Source organism: Oryx dammah, unplaced genomic scaffold, assembly GCF_014754425.2.
Source record: "Oryx dammah isolate SB20612 unplaced genomic scaffold, SCBI_Odam_1.1 HiC_scaffold_1, whole genome shotgun sequence".
Lineage (NCBI taxonomy): Eukaryota > Metazoa > Chordata > Mammalia > Artiodactyla > Bovidae > Oryx > Oryx dammah.
Genome location: NW_024070185.1, coordinates 25,161,791 through 25,183,936, shown reverse-complemented (window position 1 = coordinate 25,183,936; position 22,146 = coordinate 25,161,791). Strand labels below are relative to the sequence as shown.

Below are 22,146 nucleotides of genomic sequence, written 5' to 3'. Positions count from 1 at the left end.
ATCACAGCTGGGAGGCTCTGGAGCCAATATTCCACTGTAGGCTAAGTAGGTCTTCGATGTTGTTTAGTCGCCAAGTCATGTCCAGTTCTTTTGTGACCCCATGGACTATTTCTTGCCAGACTCCTCTGTCCATGTGATTTCCCAGGCAAGAATACTGGAGTAGGTTGCTATTTCCTTCTCCAGGGGGCCTTCCCAACTCAGGGATCAAACCATGTGTCCTACATTGCGAGGTGCATTCTTTACCACTCAGCCACCAGGGAAGCCCAAGTTGGTCTATGTCTCTGCTTTTAACCATTATCTATCCCACTACTTATTTCAAATGATTCAGGAATGTAAATACAATATGTACCAGTTAGACATTCCTTGATATAATACTCTAAGGCCAAGTTTGTGACTTCATTTGTACAGGTTGTAAAAGTTCCAAGGAGTAGTCAGTTTGAAAAATTAGTCCCATAGCAACATGTTTGTAAAGAATCCCATTACTTCAAAATAAATAGTTTTCTATTCTAGAGGTGATACAATGTTCTTTTCCTTTTCAGGGACTCCTCCTAATTGGGTGATATAGCCTGGTAGGCTGCCGTCTATGGGGTCGCACAGAGTCAGACACAACTGAAGCGACTTAGCAGCAGCAGCAGCAGCAGCCTTGACTATAACTAGATAGGGTGTGAGGAAGTCTTTAAAAGTAAAAATAATAAGAGCTACCATTTATTCAGCCTACTCTAGGCTGGTCACTTTACCTGCATCATCTCAGGTTCTCACAATGCTTTGTAAAAGGTTGCCCTCCTATTGCCTTTGTATTCCATGCTCTTTCTGCTTATGCTGTCTCCTTGGAGGGAAAAAAGTGAACATGAAACCATCATTTGCCTATCACACACATTTTCTTTACAAATTGCTTTTTCCAAATATAGTTCTGAAATTTTAACATTTGTTATGTGTATGCCTTTGACATGAAATGATACCCCCTTTAATATATGGATATCACCTGGTTTATTCAGTAAAGTAACTTGGCCACAGCTTCCACTAGCTATTTGTAGAACTCTTGACATGGACTGAGCTATGTCCTCTCCAAATGCAAATGTTGAAACCCTCATGTTCAATGTGATGCTATTTGAAGACAGAGCCTTTAGGAGAGAATTAGTTTAGATGAGGTTGTAAGGGTGGGGCCCTCATGATGTGATTAATGTACTTCTAACAGGAGACACCAGTGAGCTCACTCTCCCTCTCTTACTCACAGAAAGTGGAGGTCATATGACCACATGGTGAACAGGCAGCCATCTGCAACCCAAGGGGAAAGTCTTCACTGGGAGCCAACCATGCTGGCATCCTGGTCTTGGACTTTGATTCCAGAGTTGTGAAAAAATGGATTTCTGTTAAGACACCTCGTCTGATAATTTGTTATGGCAGCATGAACAGACTAATACAACTGTGAACATACATAAAGACATGTTCTCAATATATAATAACAATAATCAGTAATATTTATTTGTGATTTACTCTGAAACTTGTCCTTAGTTTATATAACTAGTCTTTTTACAGTATGTGTGTGTGTGTGCGCACACGGGCGCGTGCATGTGCACAGGGACACACGTGGATGTTGTGGCATGGTTATATTATCCCCATTTTATAGAAAGGAAAATTGAAATGTAGAGAGGTGGGAAATTACTTGTGCACAAACACATAATTAGTTAAAAAACAGAATCCATATCCAAACCCAGGCAATGTCTAACTCCAAAATCTGTTCTATTAACTATTATAAGACTGGCACCAGTTTTCTCTTTAACTCTTCTAAGAAATGTGAAGCACTACATGGACACCTACACATACAGTTTTCCTTAGAGTAAATGCAGATTTCACTAGGAAGTCTGTCAATAACAAGCAAATCTGTCTGTCTAGTCCTTGTATTACTAAAGTTAATTCATACAGTTATTCTCATTGACAAATCTAAAAACCAAGAATGATGCTGCTTCATAAAAAAAAAAAAAAAAGTCCATTGTCTAAACCATTAAATTTTGGAAAGCTGTGACGGTATGCACATGTCCATTTTCTCAGAGCAGAAACATCTCTTGAGTGTGGCTTCTCTCTTCACAGAGCAGCAAAGAGTGGCCTCATGAAACTTTTGACTTCAGTGCAGTTTACCTTCCTCTGACCCAGACTGCTACATCAGGCCACCTTTTCCCACTCACTCCCATTAATGCAGGCCCTTGTCTTTTTCAGTCACAGCCTGGGGTCCTTGCACTCAAATATTCCTCCGCCTAAACATATGTACGTTATTAAATTGGAAAGAATCTGAGAATCTGAGCTCAGCTTCGTCCTCAACAAGGCCATCATGTACAGACCCTCTAGACCCCCCGCGGTTTAGGACACACGTTTCCAGGTTCGCTGAGGACTCATACTGATCATGCTCTCGTTGCTCACAGAGCTCCAGGACCGCACGCTCTGAGGAGGACCGCGATGGCCTGTGGGACGCCTGGGGCCCGTGGAGCGAGTGCTCACGCACCTGCGGCGGAGGGGCCTCCTACTCGCTGAGACGCTGCCTCAGCAGCAAGTAAGTCCTGAACGCACAGGGTTCCCTTACAAGACGCCAAGGGAGCAGGCTGGAGCCGTACTTTGGGGGTAAAGCGTAGCATTTTGTTGCGCGCAAATCCGGAGTGAAGGAGTGAAAGGCAGGCCCAAAGAATTGAATATGACCATCTCCTGCTAGGTATTTAGATGCCCTTATGTGATAAGCTATGTCGAATTTATCTCATTTACCAAGCAAATTTTCTAATGTTTTCATGTTAGAACTGGAAGGAAAATATATTTTTAGAAATGAATTCTCAAAAATGGATGTAGTATCTATAGCTCCATAATTTATTATACTTTTGGTACCGTCTTAACAACTGTGGTGGCTAAAAACAAAAATATTAGTGTTAATAGCCTATTATGTTATTCTAATGTTACCATTAGTTTGAAAATGAAGGTAATATGATTTTTTAGACGTTTTAATGGTCAGAAGTTCCCCAAAGTCATTCAGTTTCCTGAATGATGAGTTGTGCATATAAGAAAATTTGGAAGAATAGAAACTTCTGTGGAAGTTGGGATGTGAATAGTGGGAGCGATGATGAAAGGGGAAGTACGAGTGGCTCACAGTTCCTAAGCTGAAAGGAAAAGGCTTGAGGTGTTGGACTGGAAAGTCTTTACTTAGAATAATGATAAGTCAAAACTTCTTGAGCTGTGTGGTCTATGATTAGATTTTTCTCCAAACGATAAAATACAAAATACTATGGTAATATTTTTATTGAAAGATTTTATTTGACAGTGAAAAGTATTATATATGGCAAGGAAGAGGTTTGATCAAAATTATTCTATATTTTAATCTGTGAAACAGAGGAAGGACAAATTATGCATCTGCTGATTTTTCTAGACTTTTCATAAGCAACAGAAAGTGGTGAGATGTAGCTTCAGGAAAGCACCAATTTATTCTAATTAGAGTGAGAATTTTTTTGAAATCAGGGTCCAAGTCTTACTTTTTTCCGTATCCTCCAGGTCTGTGTAGAATCTGAGACATAGTGAAAGCTCGATAGATGTTTCCTCACTGGATCCATTGATAACTAGAGATCATTTTGGTTCCACAGAGGCCCCAGTGTAAATAACATACTGGGAAACATGACTAAAAGCCATATCTTGAAAGTTACCAGATCAGTTCTGGTATTTAGCCATTCTGGTAGATGAGCCTGTTGGTTAAAACAACTAGTGAGTTTGTCTGTCTTCTTTGGAGGCCTGCTTCATATCAAACCAGATCTGTGAGCTAAATAGAAAGAATAGATCTTTCATCCTTATGAATTCGCCTATTCTCTTAATCTTGAATATCAAAACTTTGTAAATCCTCACTACATGTTGCTGCATGGTGGACTGTGAGACATAACTGAAATTAAATGTACACAGTAAAGCCAAAAGGTACAAATTTGGAATATTCCTATTACATTAATTTAATTAAATTAGCATGCTGAAATATTCTATAGGGATGAGTCAAAACATGTGTCTCACAAAGCTGGTAAGAAATTTATGGGAAATTTCATATTGGCTCAATAATGTAAATGTTACATTGTGAGCATCTTGTACTGAGTGAGAGACTGAGAAACAGCTTCAGGAATGAATTAGAACCACAAGCAAAAGTCTGTCATTTGGCAAATCATCAAACATGGGTGTCCTGTGAAATTCAAAACTACCATGTTTGTCACCTAGTATATTAAAACCCCAGTCATTAAGATTTTATTAAGATACTTCATTGTAAAGCAGAAACTAGCACAACATTTTGCAAAGGGCTCCAATTAAAAAAAAAAATCTTCTTAAAGAGAAAGGGTGTGACCACTTTTTAAAAAAAAAAAGGTACTATGAAAAATATTGGTTGTTGTCTACTTAAAATGAACTGAAAAAGCAGAATGAAAATTCTAAAATTTATAAACATATATATGTCCTATTTGACTTTCAAATATTTTTAAAAATGCATTGAATAAACCCATACTGTGGTAGATGGGAAATAATAAAAAAAATAGGGAGAAGAGTGAACCACCTATTCTTTAGGAATTTGAAGAAGAAAAAAGGTTTCAAACAAATGGCATTTCCAAATCTGGTAGGAATATAAAGAAATAGGAAAAAAATGGACTGCAGAGCTGAATCACCCCATGTGTTGTTTTTCTCAAGAGAATCAGAGTCAGAATCAGTTCAGTTCAGTTCAGTCGCTCAGCCGTGTCCAACTCTTTGCGACCCCATGAATCGCAGCACGCCAGGCCTCTCTGTCCATCACCAACTCCCAGAGTTCACTCAGACTCACATCCATCGAGTCAGTGATGCCATCCAGCCATCTCATCCTCTGTTGTCCCCTTCTCCTCCTGCCTCCAATCCCTCCCAGCATCAGTCTTTTCCGATGAGTCAACTCTTCGCATGAGAGTCAGTATAGTTCAGTATAAAGTCACTTCACAACACAAGCCCTGTTGAAGAATGGTGTCCTACTGTATGTTGCACGCAGATAAATAGCTCTGTCATATTTTTTCTGAAGATGTACATTGGCCAAAGTAAATTACCTGGCCAAGTTCAAAGTCAGTGTGGGAGAGCAAAAATGTTACAAGGAAAGGCATTTGACGCCAGGTTGGTAAATAATTGGGACCAATTTTGTAGTCTACCATAGATGGTCTTTTGTGGAAATTCATTTACATATTTTTTAATTATGAAAGTATTATAACACATTTACAGGAGACTTTGAAAATACAGAACCAAGTTACATATAGTTCCACTATATATTACAATTATTGTTTAAGTAGATAAATTAAGATTTTTAGTTGGTGTTTCAATATCAAGCTCTCAAAATTTAATAAAATGAATATATAGAAAAGTAGAAAGATACAGTAGACCTGAAAAGCACCATGAACCAATTCAACATAATTAAGATTTATACAGTTTCACACAACAGTAGAATACAAACTCTATTCAAGTTCCCATAGACTGTAAACTAGGAGACTCTGGAATATTTCCAGGGACATAAAACAAAGTGCAAAATTTAATGGTCTAGAAATGAAATCATAGAGTCTGTTCTTTTATCACTGTAGAATTATGTTAGAAATTAATATCAAGATATTTGAAAATAACCCACATATATTCAAGTGGAATGTGACATTTACCAAGAGAGATCTTTGACTTAGACATTGAAAGTCTCAGTAAAGTTATTTTAGTGATATACATTTAGTGTTAGTCTCTCAGTCACTCTTTGTGACCCCATGGACTGTAGCCCACCAGGCTCCTCTATCCATGGAATTCTCCAGGAAAGACTGCTGGAGTGGGTAACCATTCCTTTCCCCAGGGAATCGTCCTGGCCCAGGGATCAAACCTGGGTCTCCTGTATTAGAGGCAGATTCTTTACCATCTGAGCCACCAGGGAAGCCCATTCAATAAAATTCAAAGACTGAAAGAGTGATTGTAGCAAAGAAAGCATTTAAATGAGAAATTAATATCAAATAAAAAATTAATATCAAAGATACTTTAAACACCTCATGTATTTGAAAATTAAATGTCTAATTTTACATGATGGGTATATCTAAGAATGTGGCAATTCATTTTTAACGGTTAACGGACTTACTGGGTTTTCTCTCATCTCTCCACTCCATATTTATACATCCAAGTTCAATTCAGTCACCTTATTAACTCTTGGGAAAGATCAGAGGTTATGAATGCATATGTCCTTACAGACCCAGCAGGTAACTAGAATGTGTGTTGTAGTGAAATGGTCAGCATTCCAGTTCACCCCAAGTAACTTCCATCCCTTGCTACATTAATCTGCCAGGCTAACTTTCCAGTCCTAGTGATATGATGTCATTGTTCACATTAATGTCTGATATTAAAAGCTTTAAATCTATCAGAAAATAATTATTCTATTCCCAATATTATAAAACTGTAAAGGAAGCGAAAATGTATTTTATGGAATAGATGATGACTCTCCTCCTGGAGTTAAGTACTATGTTCCCTGATGGACTAGGAGCTTGGAGGAGGCTTGGTTAACCCCCTGAGTGTAGAACATCTTCTCAGAGCGATCTTTTGAAGAAAAAAAAAAAATCAGTGGAAAAAAAAAACCACAGTGAAATTATAAACAAGCATTACATATAAAACCCTTCATTCTCAACTGGCAGTGCTTAAGGCTGGGAAAGCAGCCCTGACCCGGAGAGACAGTGAGCAGAATCATGTGCTTCGTTTCTCCCGTCTTTTCTCTGTGCTCACAGAAAAGAAGCAGTGCTTGATTTTCCCAGTTTCTGATATTGGAGCATTTATTATTGCATTTTGCTATAACTTTGGTTTGAGCAATGGAAGAAGGCCATGTGTAAGTTTTTTTCTAAGAGTTTTGCTAGTGTCTGTGAGATTCCTTTAGGTTTCATTGGCTTTCTCTAATAATGCAATTGTTGCGAATTGCCAAGTAGTATATAATGTCTGCTTTTATTTTTTAAATTAGAAAACAGAGTCTACTTACTTGTACTTTATGATGATCATTTGTTTTTTTGCAAGTGAATTAAACAATGTACTAACTACCTCAAAAAGCTGCTTCTTCTCTCCCTAGTTCTCTATCTCTCCCATGTAATACTCTGAAATAGTATTTCTAGCAAATTCACTTTTCTGAATGACCTAGTATTATGTTTAGTTTAGTGGAAACAATCCTTCAACCTAAATTACTTGACCATATTTTTAACACTTTGATACTAAAGATCTGTTTCTGAGAGCTCTAAGTTTGTCTTTAGCTGGGTCATTTAACTTTGCCCCAAAGGAATTCCAGATGCATAAGGCACTTAAGAATAGTGTGTCTGCATGTACCCCAATGTTCACTGCAAAACTGTTTACAATAGCGAGAACATGGAAGCAACCTAGATGTCCACTGGCAGATGAATGGATAAGAAAATTGTGGTACATATACATAATGGAATATTACTCAACTATGAAAAAGAACACATTTGAGTCAGTTCTAATGAGGTGGATGAAACTGGAGCCTATTATGAAAGGAAGAAAGCACCAATACAGTATATTAATGCATATATATGGAACTTAGAAAGATGGTAATAACCCTTTATGCAAGACAGCAAAAGAGACACAGATATAAAGAACAGACTTTGGACTCTGTGGGAGAAGGCAACAGTGGGATGATTTGAGAGAACAGGATTGAAACATGTATATTCTCATATGTGAAATAGATGACTAGTCCAAGTTCGCTGCATGAAACAGGACACTCAAAGCTGGTGCACTGGGACAACCCAAAGAGATGGGATGGGGAGGGAGGTGGGAGAGGTATTCGGGATGGGAGGACACATGTACACCCGTGGCTGATTCATGTCAATGTACATCAAAAACCACCACAATATTGTAAAGTAATTAGCCTCCAATTAAAGTAAATTAAAAAAAAGAGTAGTGTGACTGACGTCACACTTATCACTGTATTGGGTCTGTGTCAAGGTCAAGGTCAAAGGTGTTCATTGTAGCTCATTTATGACTGCATTTAGTCAGCTGATACTTTTTAAGTGTAGTGTCAACCTTTGCATTGGTGGCTGAAGAAGATTTAAATGTCTTTTATGACCTTTTTTACTTCTGAAACGCCAAATCAATCTCCAGACTAATTAACATTATGGATTAATAGATTAATAGAATAGATTAATACACTGAGTATGAGTACTTTATTAAATCCCAACTACTGATTAGATGAAAAACTTGTCAACTTCATAGATGGCCAAAGAACAAACAAAAGGCATACCTATAAAGGTTGAAAACATTTTTTTAAGTTAAAACATTTTAAATTGAATTCTTTTTTTTTAAGTACTTATTTATTTATTTTTGGCTGCGTTGGTCTTAGTTATAGCATGCTGGCTCTTTCTAGTTGTGGCTCACAGGCTTAGTTGCTCCAGGGCATGTGGGATCTTAACTCCCCAACCAGGACCAGGGATAGAACCTGCATCTCCTATATTGGAAGGTGGATTCTTAACCATTGGATCACCAGGGAAGTCCATGAATTGAATTCTTGAATACAATTTTTTTTGAGTTGAACAGAATTATTACATGAACAAGAGATAAAATCATCACACCATAGAGGTCCCTAAAAAAATTAAGATTATGATATTATTCTAAAGGGATGTGGCTGCTAGAATGTTGTCAATATAAACATAGAAAAATTAAAATAAATAGCCCCAAGGAGTCTTATCTCATGGGAATAAGGAAGATCATTCAACCTTGTCATTTCATAATAATTGTGCTAAGGGAAAATAAGCTAACTCCTCTGACTTCTTAATTGCAAACACAGTTTTTCTCCCATAATAATATTGATACTTACATGAATAGATGGTTTAGTTAGCAAATAATTTATAAACTTTATAATGATAAGTACCAAAAGACATTTTTAATGTTAAGATTTGATGTGTAATAATACCAAAAGAGAAATTTTAATGTTAAGATTTGGCTTCTCAAACAGAAATTTTCTCTTTTAAAAAGTTAACCTCATCTCTGTCATAACATCCAGTTAAGGTTCACAAGACTTGTTTTAAGAGGTTTTAGAACTTTCAGCCCAAATGAGCCCCAAAGCAAGATTTATCTGTTATTCTTCATCTAATGTTGTGTGTTATCAGCCTTGTTTTTCTTGGACTTGTCTGAGGTTTGTTTAACAGAAAGATACACAAATTCAGAATGAGTCTGACTAGTCACGTCGTTTATATTGAGGAGATTTCACATTTGGGGATATATGTTTGAGAGTCTGCGGTTGCCTTCCTTTTACTTTTGGGTCAAAGCCTAGTCGAAATGTATTACCAGTACTTCTAATATTCCAGGTCATATATTTTAGAAGGATGTTTTGTTCCATGATCTGGTCTTCTTTCAGGAGCAGAATACACTAAAGGCAATGACTGAGTGTTTGGGGCCACTTTATGCCTGGTTTGTCCCATAAACCTGTTTGTTGGAATAAAAGATGGTTGGGAATACGTTTGGTGTCCACAACCTTTGCTAGCCATACTGGGACTCTGTTACTCTTGGCTGGCCTTTTCTGTTTATTTAAAAATTCCTTATTTGGTTAGTTCAATAGATTTTCTGAAGTTTTCATTTCTCTCCAGTTTTCTTTTTTAAAAAAAGCTAATTAATTGAGGTATTCTTGATACCTAAAAATAATGTACATTTAAGGTGTACAGCTTGATGTTTTGATAAATGAATACATCATGAAAAGATCGCCACAATCAAGCCAAGTAGTGTATCCATCCCTTCTATATATTTAGAGTGTGTGTGTGTTGAGAAGACTTAAAATTTATGTTCTTAGCAGATTTCAAGTATAAAGTACAGCATTTTTAACTGTCATTATTATCATGCTGTACTTTAGATTTTCAAAACTCATTCATCTTACATAACTGAAACTTCATCCCCTTTCACCAACATCTCCATCTCACCCCACCTCCGCCCACTTGCCGCTGTACTTGGCAACCACTGTTCTGCTCTCGCTTCAGTGAATTTTACTATTTTAGATTCCACATATAAGCAAAATCGTTTGGTATTTGTCTTTCTGTGTCTGGCTTCTTTCAATCAGCATGATGTCCTTCAGTTCATCTGTGCTGTCACAAATGGCAGGATCCCCATTTTTGTTAAGACTAAATAATATTCCATTGTATGTATGTACCACATTTTCTTTATCCATTCATCTAGGGCCTTCTAAGTTGTTTTCATATCTTAACTATATTATGAATAATGCTACAATGGACATGAGTATATGCCTATTCAAGATTCAGATTTCATTTCCTTTGGATTTATACCCATAATGAAATTGCTGGGTCATATGGTAGTTGTTTTTAATTTTACAAGGAATCCTCATACTGTTTTTCATAATGCCTTCACCAATTTACATTTCCATTAACAATGCACAAGGCTCCCTTTTCTCTGCATCTTCTTCCACTTATCTTTTTGATGATAACCATTCTAACAGATGTGAATGATGTTCCCTTGTGGTTTTGATTTGCATTTCTCTGATAGTTAGTGATGATGAACATATTTTCATGCATCTTTTGTCCACTTGTATGTCTGTTTTTTTTTGTTGTTGTTATTTATTTTTTTTTTTTTTGAGAAAGGTCTATTCAGGTCCTTTGACCATTTTTTTAATTGAGTTTTTTTTTTTAATTCTTGAGTTATATGAGTTTTTAAATATATTTTGGATATTAATCCCTTATCAGACATTTGGTTTGTAAATATTTTCTTCCACTAGATAGGTTGACTTTTCACTCTGTTGATTGTTTCCTTTGTTGTATAGAAGCTCTTTAGTTTGATGCAACTTCACTTGTCAATGTTTGCCTTAGTTGCCTGTGCATCTTCTGTTATGATCAATGAATTGTTGCTAACATCAGTGTCAAGAAGCTTTATTCTCTATGTTTTCTTCTAGCAGTTTTATACTTTAATAAAGACATGTTTAAGTCTTTCAGATGAAAGACTTAGATTTTTCTTAGATGAAATAGATTTTTGAGTTAATTTTTATTACTTGGTATGAGATAAGGGCTCATGCAAATGGCTATCCAATTTTCCTATTATACCATTTAAATAAATACCATTTATTGAAGAGACTACCTATTCCCCATTGTGTTCTTGGCACCTTGTCAAAGATTAGTTGACTGTATAGGCACAGGTATGTTTCCAGACTCTTTATTCTGTTCCATTGGTCTATATGCCTGTTTTTGTCCAGTTCCATACTGTATTGATTACTATAACTTTGTAATATAGTTTGAAACCAGAAGTGTGATGCCTCCAGCTTTGTTTTTCTTGTTCAGGTTTTGAGTTTGAAAATATTCCTTCTGGTTTTTTTTTTTTTTTTGGAAGAACTTAAGAAAAATTGCATTAATTATTTGTAAAATGTTTTTTAGAATTCACCTGTGAAACCACTTGGTCCTGGACTTTTGTTTGTCATGAGGTTTTAGATTACTCCTTCAACGTTTTTGTTTGCTATTGGTCTGAACTAGAAAAAGAAGAACAAACTAAGCCCACATTTTAGCAGAGGAAAGAAATAATAAGAACTAGGGCAAAAATAAATCAAATAGAGTATAGAAAAACAATAGAAAAGATTAACCAAACCGAGAATTTGGTTTTTGAAAGGTGAAATTGACAAATCCTTAGCTAGCCTGAGGGGGAAAAAAAAGAAGATGCAAATAAATAAAATCAGAAATGAAAGAGGAAACATTATGATGTACCCAGCAATCCCACTGCTGGACATACACACCAAGGAAACCAGAACTGAAAGAGACATGTGTACCCCAGTGTTCATCGCAGCACTGTTTATAATAGCCAGAATGTGGAAATAACCTAGATGTCCATCAGCAGGTGAATGGATAAGAAAGCTGTGGTACATATACACAATGGAGTATTACTCAGCCATGAAAAAGAATACATTTGAATCAGTTCTAATGAGATGGATGAAACTGGAGCTGATTATACAGAGTGAAGGAAGCCAGAAAGAAAAACACCAATACAGTATACTAACACATATATATGGAATTTAGTAAGATGGTAATGATGACCCTGTATGTGAGACAGCAAAAGAGACACAGATGCAGATGTGTAGAGTGGGCTTTTGGACTCTGAGGGAGAGGGAAAGGGTGGGATGATTTGGGAGAAGGGCATTGAAACATGTATACTATCATGTAAGAAACGAATTGCCAGTCTATGTTCAATGCAGGATACAGGATGCTTGGGGCTGGTGCATGAGGATGATCCAGAGAGATGATATGGGGTGGGAGGTAGGAGGGGGGGTTCATGTTTGGGAACTCATGTACAGTCGTGGCGGATTCATGTCAATGCATGGCAAAACCAATACAGTATTGTAAAGTAAAATAAAGTAAAAATAAAAATTAAAAAAAAATAAAAACATATTTTCAATTTCAGCAGGATATTTCATATTCAAATATAAGATTTTTTAATGCTTAAAAAGTCTGTACCTTGCAGTGAATATTTTGTTTCACTGATTTAAACATAAACAAAATCACATTGTGTGTCTTTGCCTTGGAAAAAAAAAAGAAATTAAAAGGCTGATAAGGACTGTTATGAACCATTATGTGCCAAAAAATAGGAAAACCTAGAAAATATGAATAAATTCTTAGAAACATATGACCTTTAAGACTGAATCTCAGTTTTTATGCATTCAGTTAATATTTGTTGAACATCTAGTATGTATTAGACAAGTTCCTAGGTATAACTTAGGATATAAAGTTCAAGGAACAGGCATTTGCTATTGAGAATTTATCATAATATTGAGTTTCTACTGATTATAGTTGCAATGTATTTTAAGAGCTAAGAGAATTTCTCTTAAATAGTTCTGTAAATAGAAGTTCTGTAAATAGGTAATACTCTGTGGGATTCCTGGGTGGCTCAGTGGTAAAGACTCTGCCTGCCAATGCAGGAAACATGGGTTCAATTCCTGGATCAGGAAGATCTCATGGAGAAGGAAATGACAACCCACTCCAGTATTCTAGCCTGGGAAATCCCGTGGATGAAGGAGCCTGGCAGGCCACAGTCCATGAAATCGCGAAAGTCAGACACCACTTAGCAACTAAACGACAGTAATCTGTAGCAGTGGTTCTTAACCCAGCTGTACTGTAGAGTCACCTGGAAAGCTTTATAAATGATACAAATATCAGGGCTCCACCAGAGATCAATTAAAGTAGAATCTCTGGGGTTGGAGCTCTACCATCAGTAATTTTGTAAGAGCTCTCCTAATAACTTTAATGTGTATCCACTGTTAGAACTTTAGAACTGTTGCTCTACTGGATGACGTGATAGTGAAACAATGACATTCGTCTCCAGCAATCTAAGAATTTAGAGGCTGGAGTAATGAAAAAAAGAATATATTTTCTGGTAAAGAGATTTATTTATGCTTAACATTTCTCAGTCAGGTTTTTATGAAATGACTTAATCTGCAATGTGGGAAGAGAAGTCATAGATACCAGCATGTCAGGATATGAAAGAAATGGTTTGCCACAGTACTCCTGTGAGCCATGGCGATAACCTTTCTGAGTAGTTCTCCAATTGTCTGGTATTATTCAAAATCAAGAGAGCTTCTGTGGTGGTTCAGCGGTAAAGAATCAGCCTGCAGGGCAGGAGACACAAGTTCAGTTCCTGGGTTAGGAAGATCCCCTGGAGAAGGAAATGGCAACCCACTCCCGTATTCTTGCCTGGGTAAAACCCATGGACAGAGCAGCCTGGCAGGGCTGCAAAAGAATCGGATACTACTTAGCAACTAAAACCACCACCCACTCAATATCAACCTTGCCCAGAGTGGTGAATAGACTTAGTATTTTCTCAAAAAATTTCCCATTCCATTATTAAGCCTATGGATATGACTCTGTGAGCCTCCAGGTTGTTAGTGAATAACTAAGTTAATGCCTAGTAACTAGCGTGATTTATGCAAATTCTCTGAGATCAACTTTCCAAACTCAATTTCATTTTTTTAAATTTATTTTTAATTGGAGTATAATTGCTTTGCAATGTTGTATTAGTTTCTGCTGTCCAACAACGTGAATCAGCTCTAAGTATACATATATCCCCTCCATCTTGTGTCTGCCTCCCACCCAACCGCATCTCACCTCTCTAGTCACAGAGCGCTGAGCTGAGCTCCCTGGGTTAATACATCTGCTTCCCACTAGCTATCTATTTGATACATGGCAGTGTATATATGCCATTGCTACTCTCTCAATTAGTCCCACCCTCTCCTTCCCCCACCCATGTCGACAGGTTCATTCACTACATCTTTGTCTCTATTCCCGCCCTGCATATAGGCTCATTAAATTTCTCAACCATAGAGTTTAACTTTCCATCTTCAATTCAGCATCTGTCATTATCCCTGTCCCCTACCAAAGACTTTCTTAATTCTGTTTCCTCTATTTGAGCCCAGTTTGTACAACAGAAAAGGGGAGTTTATCTGTTTTGCTCCGTTTCAACCACTGAGTCTTGAGGATGGGGAGCAGAGGAAAGAAAGGATGTGTGTGTTTATGTGTTTGTGAGAGAGATTTAAAGAAAAAGGGACACCAGATATTAAGAGCAAAAGAAAAACAGAGAGATATCAGAGTTACATACACTTGGGAATGAATTATTTACCTCGAGACAGAAAAAATAAGTATAGAACAATAGATAGCATCGTATCTATGTGTGATCATCAGCCAAAGCCCATAACTACATATGCCAAGTTCAAATAGCTTAAGGGCCAGCCTCTACTTTGCCTTTGGAGTGGGACTTACTAGTCAAGATAAGAGATCCTTTCCTGTGGGAAGCAGTCAACTATTCGGGAACCTGGATCTTAAAAAGACAAAACAATGTATTTCATTGTCTCTGTTAGAAACTTTATCCTATTTTGTGAATTATCCTTTTTATTCTTTTATCAAACTACTAATTGTGACTCTTGGCCCTACTTTTTTCTAGCTGTATGACATTGGATGTGGGATTTAGTGGGTCATCCATGATGTCTTGAGCTTCCCACTGGTGGTAAAGAACCTACCTGCCAATGCAGGTAGATCTAAGAGACCTGGGTCAGGAAGATCCCCTGGAGGAGGGCACAGCAACCCACTCCAGTATTCTTGCCTAGAGAATCTCATGGACAGAGGAGCCTGGCAGGCTACAGTCCATGGGGTTGCACAGAGTCAGACATGACTGAGCGGCTTCACACACAGGCTATGATGTCACGTGGACAGTGCTTGGAACAGATTAGGTGTTCAATACATATTTATATTGAAAGAATGTCTAAGGTGCCTTTCAACTCCACATCAAATATGTGACCCATTTTGCTGTAAGATACAAAGAGGAGTAAAAACTGCTCTGAATATGAATAGTTTTAAAGAAAAATGTTGTGATTCTCCAGGCTCTCATTTTGCATCAGACATCTGGGTGATATGGGTGGATTGAAGAACTTTTGTCTCTAGCCAAAATAATTCATAAATTCCCAGCTCCAGGGTTGTATGGGGTGAGGTTGTGAGAGTCCTAGAGTTTCATAATGTACATTTTCCTCCTGGGGAAGATGGAAAAGTTGGACTTGATGTTGCTAAAACACATTTGTTTTTATTCTCATTCTTTGCCTCTCTTGGCTACTGAGCAAGTGTAAGATCATTTGCAAACCTTATGGCATGTGTGTATGTATTATAAAGTGCATGTCCTTCCTGCTGGTGGATCTCAAGCCAAAGGCAGCAGTCCCTGGGCTCCCACCCCTTGCCCTCTCTCCAAGGGGACAAATGCATTGCAGAGACAAATACAACTTTGAGTAAATATGTGAAAGTAAACATGTCTGTAGAAAAGAGCCAAAGTTTCTTTCCTTTAGTAGCTATTTAATTTCATTTTAAACTTTTCATCTTTGATTTATTTTAGAAAGATTTTAATTGGGTTTCAGGGTCAAAAATTAGATCAATATGAGGCCAAAATTTCTTTGTGACCTGAAATTATCCGTATAGCATTTCGCTCTGTTCTGCACCTTCATCCCTCCCTCCCTTCCTTCCTTCCTTCCTTCCCCTCTCCTCTCTTCCCTCTCTTCCCTCTTCTTTCCCTCCCTCTCCCTCCCTCCCTTCTTCATTCCATTTTTCAATAAAAGCTTATGGAGTGCTGACATGCTTCGCTGGGCACTGGGGCTCAGAGATCACACAAACTACAAAGCAGAAAAACAAATAGGCAAAAATACATTTAAAAAAATCATTTTCTGAAAGTAACAAGCATCCTGAGTGGCTGCAGATCTGTGTCCTGATCCTTTCAACTGGGGGCCACGCTACCAACTCTGTGGCTCTTCTCCTGATGAGCCCTCTTCTTACAACACCTCCTGCAGCCCCTGCCCACAAGCCCTCAGTTGTTTAAAGTTACTTCCAGCAGTGGCCCCCCAGTCTCCCTTTGCTGTATTTCTAAAGCACTGTTTTCACCATTTTTAGTGACTTTTACATAGCTTGACTTGTGTTATAGTTATCTATAAGACCCTGTCCTCCGCTAAACTCTCGGCACCATGGGCACAGGTTTTATCTTGGCTTTCCTTTATAGCTTCCTGTTTTGCACACTCTAAGCTCTCAGTCAAGACTGAATGAATTGACTGAATTGACTGTGGGGGCCAGAAACCTACTGCCATACTTTAAGAAGCTGGAGTAGGGAGGGTAGGCTGTGTTTTTTTTTTTTTTAATTAATTGATTAAATAATTTTTGGCTGTGCTGGGTCTTCACTGCTGTGCAAGGGCTTTCTCTTGCAGTGAGTTGCAGGGAATCAGGGCTTCTCTCTAGTTTTGGTGCAAGGTCTTCTCATTGTTGTGGCTTCTGTTATTATGGAGCACAGGCTCTGGAGCATGGACTGTAGTAGTTGTGGCTCACAGGCCAAGGCTGTTTCTTGAATTCTCCCTTCTCCCGTCACCCTCTTGGGACTCAAATGGCCCATAATGACACCCCTCCTAAGACATCACCTTCATAAGTTACTTCTGTCTCTCATCAATTGGTCCCTCTGTCCAGTTTCTCCATATTTAGTTTCCAGACCATGCCCATTAGTTGTTGATCCTACGTTGTTGTACTGATATGTGTTCTGTTTGGACTCATGGACTTCTTTACAACTTAATTATGGCTTTGAGAAGGGTCAGGGGAGTGCTCATTGTTGTACCTTTCACAATGCCTGGCTTAGTACTGGTTCCCATTGAACGCTCAATAAATGTGTGAAGTGACTGTGAATCAGAAAGCATTCCACCAAAGCTTGTGAACCCGAGCATCTTGCGCAGGGGCTCATCTTCACTTTGAGATGGTGTGTTGTATATTGTCTCATTAGATTATCTGAGAAGTCTACTTGGAGCAGTTTCTGGTTTCATTAGAAGCTGGGCATGAGCACGGTGGTTTCCAGTGTCATTGTTCTTACGTTCTTCTCTTTTGATTACATGAGCACACTCCTCCCTTTCATAACCCTAGCCCATATTTGTGAGAACTTGATGCTTTGTTGTAGCATGTCTGTCTTTGAAGACAAGGCAGAGATATGTAAAATCATACTTGTTTGGGGAAAAAAGTTGGCACTTGTTTTTCTAGTCATAATTTAGAACATACCAAACACTCATAATAGCGAGTAAACCAATTGAAAACTCACAGGACAAACTCCAAAATTCAGTCTATAATATACTCATGGGTCTAACTTTTAATTGAGCAGCTTTGCAGACTCTGAGCTGCTGCTCAAGAATCTGTAAAAATATAAAGACACTTTCCTTAGTTCCCTAGAGTCAAGAGAAGAGCAAATATCCAGAGATGTCATCTTAGACTGTTTTCCCTAAACCTACATGGTTTCCATTTATATTGAATTCAATCTGCACGTGAAGTTATAGTAACTGTCTCTGTATACATAAATCAGAGTTTCCAAGCTGGCACAGCCTTCAGGACGTTTTTATAATGAAAGATTAGCATAGAGCAGAAGTGTTGAATTGTAAAACTAAGGTTACAAAAATACATTACCTATGCCAAAGAAACACTTTCACACCGAGGACTCAGTTTATGGCACTGCTTTTTCAGGGTGAGATTCCATTACCCCCTCTTCAGTTTAAAATTGTTTTCAAAATGCAGCTTTGGGGTGCACTCTCCTTTTGGTTCTTTAGGCCTCATCAAAGTTCCTGGCAGATGGAGAAGAGCTGGTATGACACCAGGGCCATGTCTGTTCCCGGCCAGCTCACCTGATGGATGATGCCTGGCTGCATGCCTCCTTGTTGTTTGTCGTATTATTACAACAGAAAGCATTTTCAAAAGCTGCATTTATCAAGTTGTCATAATAGTTTGGCTTGCATATCTAGCTAGCCAGAAAAAATAAATAAATAAATCTCTCCCTGTGCACTGATCTGTTTGAGCTACGTGATTTATCACATGCAGGAGGCAGTGCAAAGCAATGACATCCTCTGCGAGATTCCGGGACGTTTCAACTGAGTGCTTAATAGGGGACATGTTTTTTCTGTTTGCATGTGTATGTCTCACAGCACCAAAGACCTCTGTCTCCTTGTTTCAAAGGCCCTTTTCCACAGGAGGCTGCGTGTGTGTTGAGAATACATTACTCCTAGAATTTTGGTGGCTTTGTCTGATGAAGGAGCTTTAACCTTAAATGAGAGGGAAAAAAAAAAAACCCTGAAGTTTGCTATGAAGAAGGTCAAAGACATTTTTTTATATTTAAGATCAATTTTTCATTGGCAAATGTTACCAGATTAAACATGATTTGTTATGGATACTCTTGTAAGTGAATTTCTTATTAGACATAGGTGGTTGTCTGGGAGCACATGGCTGAGGGGGTTGGGTGCATAGAAGAGGATTCATATTCAGAGTCAGTGAACATTCATAATGTTTGTTAAAAATACTTCTATTAATATTGATAAACCACTAAGGATGCATACTAGAACATTTCTATTATTTAGAGATATAGTACAGCATGAATATACAATATAAGCATAGTCATCTATAGATACTTTTCATTGGGGTGTAATTGACATAAAATGTTGTACAAGTTTAAGGCATGCAAGTTGATTTAATCCATATATACATTGCAGTATGACTGTTAATGTTTTCTCTCATGTCACATAAATTATTGTTGCTGTTTTATAGTGGAAACAATTAAGATCTAGTCTCTCAGCAGTTCTGAAGTTTATAATGCAGTCTTGTCTATAATTACTAAGCTGTTCTTTAGATCTCCAGGACTCATTTATCTACTAGTTGTAAGTTCAGTCCCTTAAAAGACATCTCTCCAACTTCTCCACCTCCAGGATGCTGATAACCCCCATTCTCAGTTCAGTTCAGTTCAGTCACTCAGTCGTGTCCGACTCTTTGCGACCCCATGGATCACAGCATGCCACACCTCCCTGTCCGTCACCATCTCCCGGAGTTCACTCAGACTCACGTCCATCGAGTCCGTGATGTCATCCAGCCATCTCATCCTCTGTTGTTCCCTTGTCCTCCTGCCCCCAATCCCTCCCAGCATCAGAGTCTTTTCCAATGAGTCAACTCTTTGCATGAGGTGGCCAAAGTACTGGAGTTTCAGCTTTAGCATCATTCTTTCCAAAGAAATCCCAGGGCTGATCTCCTTTAGAATGGACTGGTTGGATCTCTTTGCAGTCCAAGGGACTCTCAAGAGTCTTCTCCAATACCACAGTTCAAAAGCATCAATTTTTCGGTGCTCAGCCTTCTTCACAGTCCAACTCTCATATCCATACATGACCACAGGAAAAACGATAGCCTTGACTAGACGGATCTTAGTCAGCAAAGTAATGTCTCTGCTTTTGAATATGCTATCTAGGTTGGTCATAACTTTTCTTCCAAGAATTAAGTGTCTTTTAATTTCATGGCTGCAGTCACCATCTGCAGTGATTTTGGAGCCCCCCAAAATAAAGTCTGACACTGTTTCCACTGTTTCCCCATCTATTTCCCACAAAGTGATGGGACTGGATGCCATGATCTTCGTTTTCTGAATGTTGAGCTTTAGGCCAACTTTTTCGCTCTCCTCTTTTACTTTCATCAAGAGGCTTCTAAGTTCCTCTTCACTTTCTGCCATAATGGTGGTATCATCTGCATATCTGAGGTTATTGATATTTCTCCCGGCAATCTTGATTCCAGCTTGTGTTTCTTCCAGTCCAGCGTTTCTCATGATGTACTCTGCATAGAAGTTAAATAAGCAGGTGACAATAAGCAGGGTGACAATATACAGCCTTGACGTACTCCTTTTCCTATTTGGAACCAGTCTGTTGTTCCATGTCCAGTTGTAACTGTTGCTTCCTGACCTGCATACAGGTTTCTCAAGAGGCAGGTCAGGTGGTCTGGTATTCCCATCTCTTTCAGAATTTTCCATAGTTTATTGTGATCCACACAGTCAAAGGCTTTGGCATAGTCAATAAAGCAGAAATAGATGTTTTTCTGGAACTCTCTTGCTTTTTCCATGATCCAGTGGATGTTGACAATTTGATTTCTGGTTCCTCTGCCTTTTCTAAAACCAGCTTGAACATCAGGGAGTTCATGGTTCACGTATTGCTGAAGCCTGGCTTGGAGAATTTTGAGCATTACTTTACTAGCATGTGAGATGAGTTCAATTGTGTGGTAGTTTGAGAATTCTTTGGCATTGCCTTTCTTTGGAATTGGAGTGAAAACTGACCTTTTCCAGTCCTGTGGCCACTGCTGAGTTTTCCAAATTTGCTGGCATATTTAGTGCAGCACTTTCACAGCATCATCTTTCAGGATTTGAAATAGCTCAACTGGAATTCCATCACCTCCACTAGCTTTGTTCATAGTGATGCTTTCTAAGGCCCACTTGACTTCACATTCCAAGATGTCTGGCTCTAGATTCATGTGTTTTTATATAGATACTTTTTGAAGAAAGGACAGTGTTGAATTGACTCCTATTTGGACCAAGTGTCACACAAATTAAGTTTCTACATAAACAAGGCTCATTTTGATTCTCATGAAAGATATTCTGTTTTAAACATAGAATAAAACACGGAACATTAAAGAATGACTTTTTTAAGCACAAGAGTGAGACAAAGAGATCTAAGGGCAAAATGAGAACTTGAGATTTAGGAGAGTCACAGGTATGACATGTCTTCTAACTCCTTTTCTCCCTCGTGCAAAGCAAGAGCACTGCTAACCATCTGCGGTGCATGCACCTCCAGTTCTAGTCCCTAGGTTTTCTGCATCCAGCTTGACCCATGCATTAGGATAGTGAGCATCTGAGGATAGCATTACACACAGTGTCCACAGGTTCATATAACTTCTTTTTTAATGGTCAAGTTCATTGGTACCAAGTGTCAATTCCCAAAAGAAACTCTTATGATAATGTGTCTATGGAACGTGAAAAGCAGCCCAACAGTGTATTTGCACTTGGTTCTCTTGGGTGTTCTCAGAATTTGTTATTCCTCTTGAGGTCTTTGTAAAAAGCCCCAGAAATGGAGAAGTATTTTAACTGGCTCCTAGGGGAACCCCTCCTGCTCTCTGGCTCCCATAAACACTGAAAGTTTCACTTGAAGTGAAGGAGGAAAGCAGTACTCTAGTACTCCATGAAGCCCTGATTGGGGCTCTCAAACTGTTGGTCTTGTCCAAATCATGGTTATTTTCAGACCCACAGTCTAAAGGACACAGAGTCTTCCTGGCGTGAGTTGCTGATATGGTTTTAGGCCTGTTCTCTTGTAAAGAGCACATAGTTTTCTTTTGGATGATTAGAAAAGAGAGAGAGATAAGCAGATGAACGATCTTATTTTGAAATTCTCTGCCCATGAGTCCATATTTGAAAGGCAGGAAGTACTCAGAGAAATACAGTAACCTGTTCTTACTTAATGGCACTCTTTGGTTTTAGGTAATCAAAGGCAAAGCTTCACGAGCCTAATATAAGTGTTATTGTCCTTAAGAACTCTGGTATTCTTTTACAAGTGGTTGACCAGTTTTCCCAGCACCACTTGTTAAAGAGATTGTCTTTACTCCATTGTATATTCTTGCCTCCTTTGTCAAAGATAAGGTGTCCATATGTGTGTGGATTTATCTCTGGGCTTTCTATTTTGTTCCATTGATCTATATTTCTGTCTTTGTGCCAGTACCATACTGTCTTGATGACTGTGGCTTTGTAGTAGAGCCTGAAGTCAGGCAAGTTGATTCCTCCAGTTCCATTCTTCTTTCTCAAGATTGCTTTGGCTATTCG

The 22,146-nt window shown here is 38.3% G+C and overlaps 1 protein-coding gene across 2 annotated transcripts in view; it reads left to right on the top strand.

Moving 5' to 3' along the window:
* The window catches only part of ADAMTSL1 (ADAMTS like 1), a 797,811-nt gene that overhangs the window by 357,176 nt on the left and 418,489 nt on the right, over positions 1-22,146 (top strand). For both annotated transcript variants that reach the window (XM_040238476.1, XM_040238469.1), the window contains exon 2: positions 2,418-2,545. In XM_040238476.1, the coding sequence (XP_040094410.1) occupies positions 2,418-2,545 (128 nt within the window). The remainder of the gene's footprint in view (positions 1-2,417; positions 2,546-22,146) is intronic.